General features: G+C 36.6%; 1 protein-coding gene across 1 annotated transcript in view; it reads right to left on the bottom strand.

The window, feature by feature from the left end:
• The window catches only part of LOC149795971 (uncharacterized), a 95,299-nt gene extending 79,913 nt beyond the window's left edge, over positions 1–15,386 (bottom strand). Inside the window, exons 1-4 of the mRNA XM_089963905.1 lie at positions 15,309–15,386; positions 14,267–14,276; positions 12,835–12,965; positions 7,423–7,630 (exon numbers count right to left, since the gene is read on the bottom strand). Coding sequence (XP_089820031.1) covers positions 7,423–7,630; positions 12,835–12,965; positions 14,267–14,276; positions 15,309–15,386 — 427 coding nt within the window. The remainder of the gene's footprint in view (positions 1–7,422; positions 7,631–12,834; positions 12,966–14,266; positions 14,277–15,308) is intronic.
• Positions 15,387–17,189: the final 1,803 nt, after the last annotated feature.

The raw sequence follows: 17,189 nt of genomic DNA, 5'->3' as shown, positions 1-17,189 counted from the left end.
AGCAATAGATTTTAATACCATCTCCGATTGGCGAGTAAACTGACTGATATGATCGCGGTATTCGTCTCGCTTGATTATATCAGTTATTTTGACGTTGCTGGTTTGTAATCGCCCTTCGGTATTTTGAAAAACAGCAACTTCACCAGGATCCACCTCTGACAGCGATAGAAGATTGTTAATATCGCTCTTGGTTGCGAACTTTGATAGATCGACGTCAGTCACTTCTGCTTTTTCCTTACTGTAGATAAATCTACCGTAAATATCAACCATGATATTTATCTACGGCGTATTCAAATACAATTTTGTGATACGGACCGGATGATTTTGAAATTGCGTCGAGGACGTTAATTGACTCTGGGCCGCATATTGGTGGATCCGCTAATGTTTGTGTTGGAAGAGTCGACTACCAAATCGGAATATTCAGCGAAGACACATAGTTGATAAATTCATTTGGCGGTGCTAATCCGTACGAATCAAAATAAACGACTTCGCGAGGATTAATCGCGTAGGCAACCCAGTGTGTGCCAGGGCCGGTATTTTTATCGAGATTAATTATTCCTGTCTCGGTAGAGTTTGGTTTGTCTGGTAGTTGATCTCGCATAAATACGCCTCTGAAAAATTTTATTTTTTTTTTCTTTACTTCGCTGATTAGATCTAAATTTGATAGGGGCGTGTTAATCTTAGGCCGGATCCGTACAAAGGGGGTCGTCCTAGTCTTAGGCCGGATCCGCGATGATATTTTTTTTTACCGTATCGTCCTCCTGTAACTTTTTCTATTATTTTTTTAGCCCCGAATCCACCTAAGGCCGATACTGCGCCTGTTATTAACGGAGCCAGTAAAGGAAGAAGAAAAGGAAGAAATCCGCCTATTTTGACCATGTCTTTGATTGCGCCTATTGAGAGATTCACATGAACACCGGAATTTGCTGATTTGGCCTTGGTAAATCGCTCACGTTGACTTCTAGTTAGCGATAGTTTGTTAGGTCCACCGTGAATCTGATCGTTTTTCAGTGTTAATTTCATACCGCATCGCTTTGATATCGCTGTTTGGAGTTTTTTCATCTGACCCGGGGTCAGAGTTACACTGACGTGTTCGTATGGCATATTAATAATCGCTTAATCTAAATTTAGAATTTGTTACATTCTTTCGACAGGAGCATCGATGACTCTCATTCTACCGCTAATGCCTTCTAGGATCATTGTTCTATCGCTGAGGATTACCGCGATGGCTCTTGCTGCTCCGGCTGTGTTAATTCTGGCCTTGAAATGAATATCAACAACAGATTGTTTTACCAAATCGAGATGCTCCAAGGAAAAGTAATAGATGGGATAAAGTTTATTAAAATCCAACTGTGATATTTGCAATCCGGTATCGATATTTTGATCGCGACCCATGAAACTTAACAATCGATGATACGCGCGGGCAGTTGAGAAATTTTCAAAATCGATGGCTATTTCCTCTGATGGTTCTTGTTGGCCGTTTATTCTCAGTGAGACGTTTGTTGCCGCGAATTTGTCGAATATCATATGACTGTGAAGTTGATCGTATCTGTCTGCGTTTTGAAGAGCAACGAAGATATGCCTAGGTGCGGAAACGCCCTGTTGTGACGCAATTCGCCAGGTAAATATTCCGTTAATATTAACATCGCAGGAGTCAGTCATCGTTGTCAACCAAGACATGACGGATTTTCCGCCTTGATTCATGAATGATAATAATTTTTCTTCCTCAAGTATCGATGGGGTTATCGCTGGCATCCACAAGGTAAATTTAGTTAGGATTACCTTGCCTGCATCGCCTGCTACTCGCCAGATGGCTTTGTCACTGCCAGTAGCGTCTCGAACGAATGTTATCGTGTGTTTTGCTCCGTAAATAACTTTCCTGAAATGCCTGCAAAATCCAAAAATGTGAGATAGCGGAATTGCACAGGAAAATCTTCGTTCATTCCCAGTCAGCATAGATCTTCTCGTGGCAAATCCAAGATTATAATTGGGATTGATGTTAATTATCATATCTTCGATGGCAGCAGCAACGGGGGGGGGGGGGGGGGGGGACAGCGTTAGTATTCGGTTGTCTGACGATATACGGATTATGATCAGCGTTATTAGAATTATCTTTGGCGAACATCATGCTAGGACCAGCCGATCTGGTAAAATCATCCGAGTATCTCGCTAGTCCTATTATCGTTGTTGCTATATCAACATTATCGGTAATTGATTCGATCTCTCTTCCATCGATCATATAAGTGGCGCTCTTGAATAATGCCATAATGCCATTATTGACGAATCCAATTTTAAAATCTGCTCCAAAATTGGTATTATCTTCTTTTGCAATTCTCCCAACAACCTCGATATATGCCTCGGATGGAAGAAAATACCTTGTTGTATCGTGAACTTGAATTTCCAAGCGATTAGGCGTATTTGGTTCAACCGCATCGTATGAGAAATACTGGAAATCTCGCACGGATGTGTCTCTGCCCACAGGCTCGTCCATGTCGAACACTTCATTTGACACTTGTGCGAACATTTATTATTAAGAATATCATCTAAAACGAAGACCGCTACCTGAAACGAAGCTTGTATTTGCAATTTCATTTGCTAGATTTGTCTTAGCAATTTCATTTGCTAGATTTACCTTAGTAATTTTCTTTGCAAGATTTGTGTTAGTAATTTTCTTTGCAACTTCCTGTGCGAGGTTTGTGTCAGCAACTTCCTGCGCTAGGTCATTTATTTTTTTATTTGCTGCTTCGTTTATGACCTTGCCGATTTCGGGTGGCATTTCACTGGTGATAGGCAATTTAACTGGCTCTCTTTTTCGTATTAAATTTGATATTTTCTCTCTGACAAAATCGTAGCCTTTACTAGCTATTTTTTTGATACCAGAAATGGCAGCACTCTTGCCGATATTTCCTATTGCTTTTAAGCCAATCTGCTTAATTATTGGTCCAATTTTAGGTATTATTCGCGTAACGAGACTTCCAACAATATCGCCGAGTCCGTTACCGTGGATATATCTATATACGGGTAATCTAGAGTTTACTACGCGGACCTGTCTAGGTCTGCGTTGATATTTGTGAACAATCATGTTATTTCAATTGTGTTATTTTAATCGATGAGCTCATCGATAAGTTCCTTGTAAATGTGAGAGTCGATGACACCACCGCGGAATAATCGCTGACAAATATCCGAGGCTTCGTTGATTATTTCACGGGAGTTATTTCCAGCTCGTTTTCCTCCGATTAATACTTCGAGGCGAGATACGTCGTTGACAACACTGTCAGGGCAAACAGTATATCCGCTTCCTATCTTTGGTTTTGAAAATGACGATGGCGCATCCTCGAATTCCTCTTCTTCTTCGCTAAATTCTCTCACAGCCTTTTGAAATTTTTTGAATCCAGGTTTATCAGGATCGATTTTCTCTCTCCATGAGGCAAAATACACAGCGGGAACCCATTCCTCGGGGGTATATTTTTCAAAGGCTGCGGGACGTAAATATTTGCTTTTTTCGTTGTAACCGTATTTTGCAATTTTGACCAGGTCGCCTTCATTTAATTTTTGAATTCCAACATTCGTAAAATCTTCCTCGGGTCTTCTTCCAGTGATATTAGAAAATTCCATCGGTCCAGTAATTTGAGTAGATGCAAATTTCTCAAAATGAACAAAATTCACATCATCCACCCTGGCCTGGGATTTGCCAAATTTTAATCGGTATATTGCCTTATACCAAGAAAGTCGTGAACTATAAAAATTTGATCCCACATCCGTTAAATATTGATGTCGATCATCAAAGCTGCGCCTCGCAAAATATCCGAGCTCATCAAGATTATTAGGATTAATTTTGTCTAATTCCAAATTCATTTTGATAATACCATCTTCTTTAAATTTATCCTTTATATTTGCAACAGGATCGGTTCTTTTTTCCTTCTTTTCTTTTTTTTCTTCCTTTGGTGTTTCTTCTTGTCCTTCTTCTTCTTCTAGTTCTTCTTCTTCTTGCGCTTGTTCTTCTTCCTCCTCTTTTATTCGTTCTCGTTGTGCCCGTCTCCTTTGTTGTTCTTCCCTTAATTTCTCCACATACCGCTCCTTCTCATCTTCTTGTTGCGCTTGTTCTTGTTGTAATTTTTTATCTTCATCTAATTTTTCAATAAGTTGACTCATCCTCAATTCTGCTTGTGTTTTCTGTAATTGTTCTCGTAGCGCTTGCTCTTGTTCTCGTTGCGCTCGTGTTTGTGCTTGTTCTTGTTGTGCTTGTGCTTGTGCTTGTGCTTGTGCTCGTGCTCGTGCTTGTGCTTGTGCTTGTGCTCGTGTTTGTGTTTGTACTATTCGCTCCGGTAATAATCGAGTGTGTTGCTCAATGTCTCTCGTCATGGGAATAAGCCCCTTCTTCCTAAGTTCCTTATCTTCCTTTTTGTCGCCGTATGCAACCTGTTCGATCGCTCCAGTGACTGGACTCAACAACTTTGACGATATCTCAGTAATTCCATATTGCGAGTCTTCGTAATCACGAACTTTTTTCTTAAATAATTGTTTAGCCGGGATAAGTTTCTTTACTGCCGCTAATTGTTCTCGCGCTAATCTTGCAGAATGAGGCTCTCCAACTCTACTAGCTTTCCGACTCATATTATTTTCAACTATATTGTTTTAATGCGAGGTAAAATTAGGATCCGCAGCCAAACCTTGCAAACTTCATCGACACCAGAATAAATTCCCCCCCCCCCTTTTTTACTTGTCTAGAATCATTGAATTTGCACACAAAAAATTGCAGTCGGGAGTGAATTTACGCAAATTAATTTTCGTAGGAAGGCTTATTTTTGAAATCTGAGGCTTCTACGGAGAAAGTTCTCGTAGGAAGCTTTATTTGGTCTGGAACGTCTGGTCTGTACAACTTCCCTGCTGCTTCAAGGTATACCCCACATAATACTTTTAATTGAGAGTATTATTGAGGAAAGTTAAGAAATTATGCACTACTAGTAGCAAGCTGACCATCAATTTGAGAATGCCTGTAATCAATGCTATTGCATCAAAACCCAGCTCTGCACCATCCTAAAAGCCACATGTATAGAGTACCAGGTTGTCTATCAATAACAGTCCAGATGTGTGCAAAGTCTATGCCCTAGAGTACCAAGTTGTCTATCAATAATAGTCCAGATGTGTGCAAAGTCTAGGTCCTAGAGTACCAGGTTGTCTATAAATAATAGTCCGGATGTGTCCAAAGTTTAGGTCCTAGAGTACCAAGTTGTCTATCAATAATAGTCCAGATGTGTCCAAAGTCTAGGTCCTAGAGTACCAGGTTGTCTATAAATAATACTCCAGATGTGTCCAAAGTCTAGGTCCTAGAGTACCAAGTTGTCTATCAATAATAGTCCAGATGTGTCCAAAGTCTAGGTCCTAGAGTACCAAGTTGTCTATCAATAATTGTCCATGTCCTAGAGTACCAGGTTGTCTATCAATAATAGTCCAGATGTGTCCAAAGTCTAGGTCCTAGAGTACCATGTTGTCTATCAATAATAGTCCAGATGCGTGCAAAGTCTAGGTCCTAGAGTACCAAGTTGTCTATCAATAATAGTCCGGATGTGTCCAAAGTCTAGGTCCTAGAGTACCATGTTGTCTATCAATAATAGTCCAGATGTGTGCAAAGTCTAGGTCCTAGAGTACCAAGTTGTCTATCAATAATAGTCCAGATGTGTCCAAAGTCTAGGTCCTAGAGTACCAGGTTGTCTATCAATAATAGTCCAGATGTGTCCAAAGTGTAGGTCGTAGAGTACCAAGTTGTCTATCAATAATAGTCCAGATGTATGCAAAGTCCATGTCCTAGAGTACCAAGTTGTCTATCAATAATAGTCCAGATGAGTCCAAAAAGTCTAGGTCCAAGAGTACCAAGTTGTCTATCAATAATAGTCCAGATGTGTGCAAAGTCTAGGCCCTAGAGTACCAGGTTGTCTATCAATAATAGTCCAGATGTGTGCAAAGTCTAGGCCCTAGAGTACCAGGTTGTCTATCAATAATAGTCCAGATGTGTCCAAAGTCTAGGCCCTAGAGTACCAGGTTGTCTATCAATAATAGTCCAGATGAGTCCAAAAAGTCTAGGTCCAAGAGTACCAAGTTGTCTATCAATAATAGTCCAGATGTGTGCAAAGTCTAGGTCCTAGAGTACCAAGTTGTCTATCAATAATAGTCCAGATGTGTGCATTTTTTGATCCAAGCTATCACTGTCCCCATTGTCAGCAATAAACCATTCTGAAAGTGCATTATGTATACAAATTGTGTACTTAGTGTCATTGTATAAGGCATAAATAATGTTGACGACTTCTTTTTCTGGAACCCCATTTTGATACATAATGTTTTCTAAGTTACATAAGCCCTCCAACTTTTTATTTATACAATTTTCTTTTGCAGTACTGGATCATCCCAGAATATATAGAAGGTGCATTTTCATTAGAGATAGCTAAAAAGTTAAAGGTTAAAGATACTGCCTAGATATAATTGTTAAATTTTTATTTAGTTTTTCCTACAAAAACATGAAAATCCTACATAGATTCTTCTTTTCCTTATGTAAATTGTCACCAAAAAATAAAATTGACTTTTATGAAGCCTAATGTTATGAGTATTTACCTGTGCATTAAGTCACAGCATAGACTGAAATTTTTCAACATGATTTACAGCAGACCCTGCTCTGCCTGCTCACATACAATTAAATGTCATGCAGTTCACATAAATGTCAATCAGTCAATGAATTAAATGTCATGCAGTTTACATAAATGGCAATCAGTCAATAGATTATGTCATGCAGTTCACATAAATGGCAATCAGTCAATGAATTAAATGTCATGCAGTTTACATAAATGGCAATCAGTAAATGAATTATGTCATGCAGTTCACATAAATGGCAATCAGTCAATAGATTATGTCATGCAGTTCACATAAATGGCAATCAGTCAATGAATTAAATGTCATGCAGTTTACATAAATGGCAATCAGTCAATGAATTATGTCATGCAGTTCACATAAATGGCAATCAGTCAATAGATTATGTCATGCAGTTCACATAAATGGCAATCAGTCAATGAATTAAATGTCATGCAGTTTACATAAATGGCAATCAGTCAATGAATTAAATGTCATGCAGTTCACATAAATGCAATCAGTCAATGAATTAAATGTCATGCAGTTCACATAAATGTCATGCAGTTCACATAAATGGCAATCAGTCAATGAATTAAATGTCATGCAGTTCACATAAATGTCATGCAGTTCACATAAATGGCAATCAGTCAATGAATTAAATGTCATGCAGTTCACATAAATGGCAATCAGTCAATGAAGTGCAACAAGAACTTAGTAAAAAGCAAAAACATTATACTAAAGTGCATCTACCATCAGGTTATGTAAATCAATAATTTGTGGCATGATGACAATATCTATCCTTACCAGCAAACCTGACAGACTTTGTTGCATTTGCTCTGATGTTTACAAAGGGATCAGGATAGTCAGTCCTACAGGAAAAGATAACTGTCTTATCACTGTTGTCACTCAGTGTGCTGTTTATTTGAAAAAACAGGGTGCTGGTATAGATCTTTTCTGGTGATGTGCAACCATCTGATGTCGATGTCTGGACACCAGTTGCAATGACTTGATTCTGAAATATTGCAAACATAAATAAACTAAGTTCAAAGAGAATGTTTTTTTGCTTGTTTATGTTGATATTCACAAAGTCAATGTTTTCAAACAAAAGAGGCTGCCATGATGAATCAGTAACATGTTAATCAATGTCTTGAAATAAGATCCAAATAAACATTTTGGTATCTTAAAGTTAAACTTACAATCAATGGTCAAAAGTTAATTTTATAATATGTTGTTTTCAAAATGACCCATACATACTACAATCATGGACAAAAGTTAGCTCAGTAATATGTTGTTTACAAAATGACCCATACAATCTATGATCATGGACAAAAGTTAGCTTTGTAATATGTTGTTTTCAAAATGACCCATACAATCTACAATCATGGACAAAAGTTAGCTCAGTAATATGTTGTTTTCAAAATGACCCATACAGTCTACAATCATGGACAAAAGTTGGCTCTGTAATATGTTGTTTACAAAATGACCCATACAATCTACAATCATGGACAAAATTAAATGCACAATATAGATATACAAAGCAAAATCTACAAACAAGACATAACAAATATGGTAAAAACGATCTTAATTCAGTTAAACTACAATACATACCTGTTTCTATGATTTCAGATGAACAAAACTTGATGGAAATGTTAAAGAGAAGCAAAAGGATTAAAAAATAAACATTTCACCTAACTCCAGAACAACAACAAAGGATAGAAAGCATGCTTGGTGAGAATATCAATGCCATAGACACAATTTACAATATAAATTGTATCCTGGTATAGTTATGCTTGGACTTGATAAAGGATGTATGTCAAGGGAATGTTGTAGCTAGTAGTCTGAAAAATCAATATCCGTGTTGATACGGATGGATGATATGTTGGTCTGATGTCACCTGTTTATTAAAATGTGCAATTTTCCTGCAAGGAAATCTGTTTGAAACACAACTGTGTAGAGTTTTGACACTTACTGGTATTTGGTAACTGTCATATCTAGTGCAAAATTCAAAACGGACACAGGACAGAGTGCTGTGCTATTCAATGTGGATTTACATATCGCCAAACATAGGATTTGATCTGGAAATATTATGTACACATCGCCAAACATAGGATTTGATCTGGAAATATTACGTACACATCGCCAAACATAGGATTTGATCTGGAAATATTACGTACACATCGCCAAACATAGGATTTGATCTGGAAATATTACGTACACATCGCCAAACATAGGATTTGATCTGGAAATATTACGTACACATCACCAAACATAGGATTTGATCTGGAAATATTACATACACATCGCCAAACTTAGGATTTGATCTGGAAATATTAGGTACACATCGCCAAACATAAAATTTGATCTAGAAATAATAAGTACATATTGCCAAACATAGGATTTGATCTGGAAATATTATGTACATATCACCAAACATTGGATTTGATCTGGAAATATTATGTACATATCACCAAACACCGGATTTTATATGGAAATGTTACATACATATTGCCAAAAGAACCCTTCAGCTGATGGTAGCTCAACAACAGCGAGAAATACCAGTAAGTATATCAAATGAACATCGATGTGTGTATGCAAGATTTCCTGCTGATTTTTAAAGTTTTTATGAATTGATGATCTCAGCCACTATAAAACCATCCAATAACATTACACATGTAAGGTTGCTTTTTGTCGGCCTAAGTTGCTGGATGTGATGTGATGTGATGTGATTTTGATTTTTAACGTAGCTTTAACAATTTTTCAGTCATATCGCTAAGATGTCTGCAATGTGGCAGTTTATAGTGATGTCTAGCACTGGGGCATCATGACGCAGACATGTAGCATGATGTCCCACCCAGTCACATTATCCTGACACCAGGCCGACCAGTCCTAACACTAACCTCTTGATGCTGAATGCCAAGCAAGGCAGCTGTCTGTACCATTTTTTAAGTCTCTGGTATGACTCGGCCAGGGATCGAACCCATGACCTCCCGCATCCGAGGCGGACACTCTAACCATAGGCCACTGGAGCAGTAAGTAGCTGGATAATGTACAATAATAATAATAATAATAATAATAATAATAATAATAAAACAACTAATAATAATAATATTTATTAATAATACACATAAAGAGTAATAGACTATTTACTTGGGTGAATATTATTGCAGATACTTCATATGTCTAATCGGATGTGGGAGGTCGTGGGTTCGATCCCCGGCCGAGTCATACCAAAAACTTACAAAAACGGTACTAACAGCTGCCTCGCTTGGCGTTCAGCATTAAGAGGTTAGTGTTAGGACTGGTTGGACTGGTGTCAGGATAATGTGACTGGGTGGGACATCACGCTACATGTCTGCAGCATGATGCCCCAGTGCTAGACATCACTATAAACTGCCACATTGCAGACATCGTAGCGATATGACTGAAAAATTGTTAAAGCTACGTTAAAAATCCAAATCACATCACATCACATCATATGTCTAATAAATTGATGACTGGCTACAGTTTTGATAACAATGCATTGGGAAGATTAGCCATTTAAATTTAGCCTCATGAGTGTTCAATTATTGTACCTATTATCTCATTTTTTACATCTGCATTTGATATCAGTCCTCCCCAGTTAAATTTATTAAAAAAAACCAAATGTATTCGCACAGTTTTCCTATCAATGATCATGATGTTGCCATATTTGCGTATAGTAAATCCATTTGATTAAATTACATCCATCTGTTGCAAGTATTCTCTTTGTATTATTCATACAAATTTGTTTTGATTTACCTTCCATTTCCATACTGCCCACAACAAGGATCAAAATCTTCTATACCAATGCAGACAAGATTTGTTTTCATGTGTTAATAACAAGTGACAACACTTATCTTAACTGCAGTATTGTTTTGATCAAATCTAAGCATGCAATACTTTCCTCCCAGTCCAGGCTAGACAATGAACGTAAATGAAATTTCCATCAAAGGAATAACATTTGGATAATGTCTATTTACTAAAATTAATTCAGCTGTTGATAGTGCTAGATAATTGTTGTGTATCTAAGAATTCCTAACTCATTCTTTAATTCATTAACTGTGTCACTGTTCACTATTGGATGACTGTATTGAGTGATAAAAATGTCTACATGATTATTACCAAGCTGTGTCATGTCATTTACATTTTCAAGTAAAGTGTTATTCTCAAACACAGTGAATACATTGAAAATCTCATGGTAAAAAAATATATAATATACTTTTGCATGATAATTCACATATAATGTACTGCTTGGGCTGACAAGTCACAATGTTATGTGACAAACACATCAGTTCTATTAAAAGTGAATGCTTTCTTGAGTGGCTGTAAGAAACTCACCAAAGAGGTGTTAAAAATGGGTGCATCTCTAAGGTACTCAACCTTCAGCGATGTTGAAAGCCCATCAACATGTTGCTTCAGGGTAATGTATGGCAAATCTCTTGTTTATTTTTTCAAAGTTGTTATGAAGAAAGTGCTACAAGGCATGAATTGGTATTATGTCATATTATGTTCGAATGCATGTGACATGTTCTCTTTTAGTCTAGGCATACAAAGATTTAAGGATACTTTGTCTACTAATGTTACCCAGTGAATTATTTTTACCAGGCTGTATTTTGGGCTTTCACCGATCTTACTAGGTCACTGTAGGCAGCATGCCCCACTAGTGTCAGATTGTTAAAGCGTGTAGATCCAGGTGACATGAATTAGCATTTATGATGCTGCTCTTTGGCAGTGTTAATTTTGGTTTGCACTCATCTATCTTCACTTTCTCCACCATATTCAGACATTATTATGACTGTGATGAGAGTTAAGATCACTATGTAACCAATTTCATTACGGTACTCCATTCAATCATGAATTGTTTTTAATTAGTCTAACAGTACTGATCAGTGATGCTGACTAAGGAATTGGAACAGGACACATAAGTTCAGTCACTGACACTTTGCATGATTCAGGTGGAAATCTATTTTTTTAAAACTTCATTACTGAAGTCTAGTTTTTTTTGTTTGGAGTTTCATATAGACATTTATAATAGGCACCTACACTGATTAATACATACAATGTATTGAATAATTTAGCGTGTTAATCATGATGGAGAAACAGAGACGTAAAATGGGAGGGATGGAGAGACAAAATGAGGGAAGTAGACAAACATTACATAGGCCTAAATGTGCAAGTGAATATTCAAATGCGTACAAAAGTGGTATGGTCCCATTGTGATAATAGTGATATGGCCCCTTTGGTGATAAAAGTGATATTGCTCCTTCAGTCATAACAGTGGTATGGCCCCTTTGGTGATAAAAGAGGTATGAACCCTTTGGTGATAAAAGTGGTACAGCCACGTTTTTGATAAAAGTGGTATGGCCCCTTTGGTATAAAAGTGGTATGGCCCTTTGGTGATAAAAGTGGTATGGTCCCTTTGGTGAAAAAAGTGAAATGGACCCTTTGGTGATTAAAGTGATATTGCTCCTTCGGTGATAACAGTGGTATGGCCCCTTTGGTGTTAAAAGTGGTATGGCCCCTTTGGTGATAGAAGTGATATGGCCCCTTTGGTGATAAAAGTGATATGGCCCCTTTGGTGATAAAAGTGATATGGCCCCTTTGGTGATAAAATTGGTATGTTCCCTTTGTTGATAAAATTGATACAGCCCCTTTGGTGATAGAAGTGATATGGCCCCTTTGGTGATAAAAGTGATATGGCCCCTTGGGTGATAAAAGTGGTATCACTGCTGTATCTATGTCAAACGACTCCCACTGTTATATTTCATCATATCAATGTGATGTAAGTAAAATCAAAATTCCAAAATTTTAAAATAGATCAGATGTATGGTCTCCAGTGTGGTAATATAAATTACTGACAGATGAGTGACAGCCAGACAAAGGACGCTAGACAAGCCATAATTTTACATGACCCTATGGTCAGGTGAGCACAGAATTGGGACAGACTGATGGATAGCAGTGTAGATGGAAATCACCAAATAAATGGACATGTGAACTATCCTCTGCCTTTTGGCAACAAATTTATTGATCATACATGATATAGGTAGGCAAGCATTCTAACTAATTTGATTGAAAACCTCTGCTAGAAGATTTAGGTTGCATGGCATGATGCAACTAATAGCAGTAGGGAGTTATGGAGAGAAAATGCAAAACCAATAGCAATACAATTAACAGAGAGATATTAGTGTCATAGCGTACCTCATACATCCACAGTATGACAGGATCTGGATAACTACAACCCATTGTTCTGCACTGGAATGTAGCTGATGTAATGCTCAGATCAACATTTTCACTTGGCTCCTGTGCAAAGTGGATTCCCGAGGGCACAGCTGAATAATAGAAAAGTGTATTCAAGCCTATGGTATAAGCGAGTAAAGCAAGCCTAGGATACCATACATACAAAACTTCAGATTTTTTCTTTAAAATGAGAAAAGACTTATTCATTTTTAATAACAAACCAGAAAGTATTACTTTTGTTATCTGTCATTTAATTAAAGGCTTTAGGAATGTATTGGTTACAAAAAGATGTCATTTGTGCTTCATACAAAAGTTTGTTTTTTGTACCAAACAACACAAGTAAACCATTGCATAGCTGCTAAAACATTTGTGTGTTTTTCTGTGTCACCATGTAATCACAACAATACTGTAATTGGCGGGGGCCCCGAGTGGCCGAGTGGTCTAAAGTGCTCTCCATTACAGATCACTGCCATCTCACCTCTGTCCGCACCGGTTCGAGTCTCAGATTCAGCCAATGTGGGTATGTGAGAAAGCTTGCCTGTAGCTTCTCGTGGGTCGGTGGTTCTTTCCGGGGTTTTACCAGGTTCTTCCTCCACCATTATTACTGGCCGCCATGTATAGCCTATTGTGTGCAGAAAAATGGCATTAAACCCCACAACAACAACAACAACTGTGATTGGCACATTATACATCATACATATGTTTAATATGTAGGTACTAATTTGGTATGACTAACTGAAACATTATTCAGTGATCTTTAATTTTGGTCTTGTACTTAGCATAACTCAAGAAAAATTACAATGACCTCTCTGTCCTTTAGATCTCTGAATCCAAAAGCTGCCTTATTACCTGCAGTGCAACGACAGTACTGCAAACAGCACACTATGTATCCTGACCGTGTTTAATATTCCTCTAGTTGACTTACTAGTCCTCTAGTAAGTTGTGGTTTTTCTCAAGATTATTCACAGTCTCAATGACCTTGGCAATTGGTCTTTTAAGAAACGTAAGTCTAGAAATCATTGCCACAATATCTGCAGTACTTGGGGTAATGATTGTCCTTTAGACCAGATGATCTGAAGGTGTCCTTATTATCCTAAGTACAATTAAGCCATTCCAATGTAATTGGTCAACGAAGTTGCTACTGAACCATGTAGTATGACTCTATGGTCTTAAACAAAGTAACAGAAGAGAACGAAAACTGATAAGTTTTGTAAAATTCAACAATTTATTTCCATAAAATGCAAGGTGAAAATATGACAAAGTAAAGTACAGTATTTCAATTTAAATCCCAAATGATCCTAGAATTTTGAACACAGGTCCTAATGATTAAAATTCTGAAGACAACGTAAGTGATATTCCAAAAATAAATCCAATGCTGGAAGTGTTGATTTACCTGTGATGGCCTGAATAGTAATGACATGCTGTCAGCCTTTTGCTGAATCACAATAATATCAATGAAGAATATATCCTTGCTTGAAATTCATTATAAATCCAAATCTCCATTGCCAATACTATTTTGGATTGGCACTTGGTACTTCCAGTGAATAAATAATTTGAATAAATTAATTCCAGCCCAAATGAAATACTGGGCACTACAAAATAGACCGATTTCTGTTTCAGATGTTTTTGCAGGAATAAATGTGTCCTGTAAACAAGTTTTTATACTTCTTTAACTGACCTAGGTCACAATTAGCATTTTCTAAATGAAACTATTACCTAATTCAAAATTTCATTCTAGAAGGTTCCGAATGTTTGCAAGATAAAAATTTAGAAATAATTAGAAGGTCTGTTACTAAAATTATAATAAAATAAATAATTAAAAAAATGGAAAACAGAATGTCTTGAATCATACCAAGATGATAATTGTAATATTTATCCTTCAGTTCAAAAAAGGGTAAACAATGTTTTTACAAAACTGTCACTGATTTTGGACAAGGTCAGCTATGCAATTTTACATAACCCACTTCACATCATGAAATAAATTTTTTGAAAATAACTAACAAACCATGCAAATTAAATATACATAATACATTGACATTTGACATTTTGACACCAAAGCCATAAATAGGTCTCTTCCATACTATCATCTAATCTTGGGCATGTAAGAAAGCAAAATGTTAATCAGCCAGCTGAGACTTAGAAATCATGCACTAAGGATATATGCAGCTGAGACCTAGAAATCATGCACTAAGGATATAAGCAGATGAGACCTAGAAATTGTGCACTAAGGATATAAGCAGCTGAGACCTAGAAATCATGCACTAAGGATATAAGTGATATGCATAAAAATGTAACTATGCATATATACATTTTGAATATTTATTTTTGTTGGAAAACTAGATATTTGCTTTTATTCATGCTGTTTCAGTTGCTATAATGACCATAGAAGATACATGCATTTTACTGATATTTACGCACAAAGTTTTTCAAATTACCCTCATTCTGACCACAAATATTAGTTTTAAAGCAGTTTTGTGGATTGGCCCAAAAGGTCTATACAGCTCATAGTACATGGATGCAGACAGTTAGAAGCCAATCAGCATACATAACAAGGATATGCAAATTTAAGCAATAAAATTACTTTGGCCAAAAAATGTAAACATGAAGCATAAACTTTGTGGTCCATGAATTCTTAAAACTTCTGCACGAGTAATAATAAAGTCACTAACACATATCATAAACTTGGGTATAATGAGTGGTAATTTTCCAGAAACACTGAAATGTGCAATGGTTACACCTATCTTTAAGAAAGGAGAATCCAGGGAATTACAGACCAATATCAAGTCTACCTGTATTGTCAAAACTATTTGAAAAGCATGTAGCCATTCAGGTCTATAAATATTTTAAAACATACTCTCTATTTCTTAAAGTGCAATCAGGATTTAGAAAGTACCACTCATGCCAAACAGAACTTACCAAATTAATTGATCTTTGACTGAAGGAAATGGATAATGGACATATGACTGGAATTGTTTTCCTTGACTTCAAGAAAGCCTTTGATCTTGTTGATCATGAAATTCTGCTGCAAAAGTTGAACTGTTACAGATTCAACAATCCTTTTTTAAACTGGTTTAGATCATACCTAAACCAAAGGTCTCAACAATTAGTAAGCAATGGCAATATTAGCTCTCAGACTCGCACTATTCAATCAGGGGTCAAGGTTCAGTTTTGGGCCCTTATCTCTTCCTTATCTATATCAATGATCTAGATAATGAATCCACAAATACAGATTTGTTTGCAGATGATGCAACCTTGTATACACCTAGTTCTGATACTGAAGTTATTCAAACAAGATTAAACTCAGACCTTATCAGAGTCCAAAACTGGGCACAACAAAATAGGACGGTAATTAATGAAGGTAGGTAAAACAAAATGTATGATTTTGGGGACATCAAGAAAGCTACACAAGTCAGGGAACCCAAAACTATCTCTTGCAATAAATAATCATCCATTAGAAAATGTCAAACATGAAAGGCTTGTAGGTGTGTCTGCAGATAATAATTTATTATGGAATGACCATATTTATAAGCTTTGTAAAACACTGTCATCCAAAATTGCCCTACTCAGCAGAATCAAGAAATATTTACCTATGGAAACTTGCAATCTATACCACAAGTCATACATTCTTCCAACAATGGAGTATTGTTAAAATGTATGGGGAAACTGTGCTAAATCTGAGCCTGACAGGATTTATAAACTTCAGAAATGAGCAGAACGTGTAATTTTAGATGCATCTGTTGATCATCTCTCAAGAGCATTATTTACAGAACTCAAATGGTTCACAATATATGACAGGATAGATTTTCACAAGGCAGTTCTTTTATATAAATGTCTACATGGAACTGCACCAGAGTATCTTCAGGACTTATTCAGGCCTTTTTCAACACAATACCAGTTGAGATCAATATCACATGGAAACCTTCTAGATACCAAAACCAAGAACAGAGCAATTTAAAAAGAGTTTCCAATACTCTGGTACAGTTCTGTAGAACAAGCTTCCACTACATGTAAAATCTGCTGAAAATATTAGAGTATTTAAGAAGAGATATCATGAGCATGTATGTGTTTCTAACAGAATGGAATTTAGTATTTTAATACTAAACATGTTAAAATAAACAATAATTATTGCTATCTTCATATAACGGTCTATTTAGTAGAAGTGGCTTATTACAATGATGATGACAATACAAATGTCTATTTAGGAGATGTGGCTTAGTACAATGATGATGACAATACAAATGTCTATTTAGGAGAAGTGGCTTATTACAATGATGATGACAATACAAATGTCTATTTAGGAGAAGTGGCTTAGTACA

This window comes from Sinohyriopsis cumingii, chromosome 7 (assembly GCF_028554795.1).
Source record: "Sinohyriopsis cumingii isolate HCF-2022 chromosome 7, ASM2855479v2, whole genome shotgun sequence".
In the NCBI taxonomy this organism is placed as follows: domain Eukaryota; kingdom Metazoa; phylum Mollusca; class Bivalvia; order Unionida; family Unionidae; genus Sinohyriopsis; species Sinohyriopsis cumingii.
Note: the sequence above shows the minus strand (reverse complement) of the source record. Positions and strands in the feature narration are given on the sequence as shown.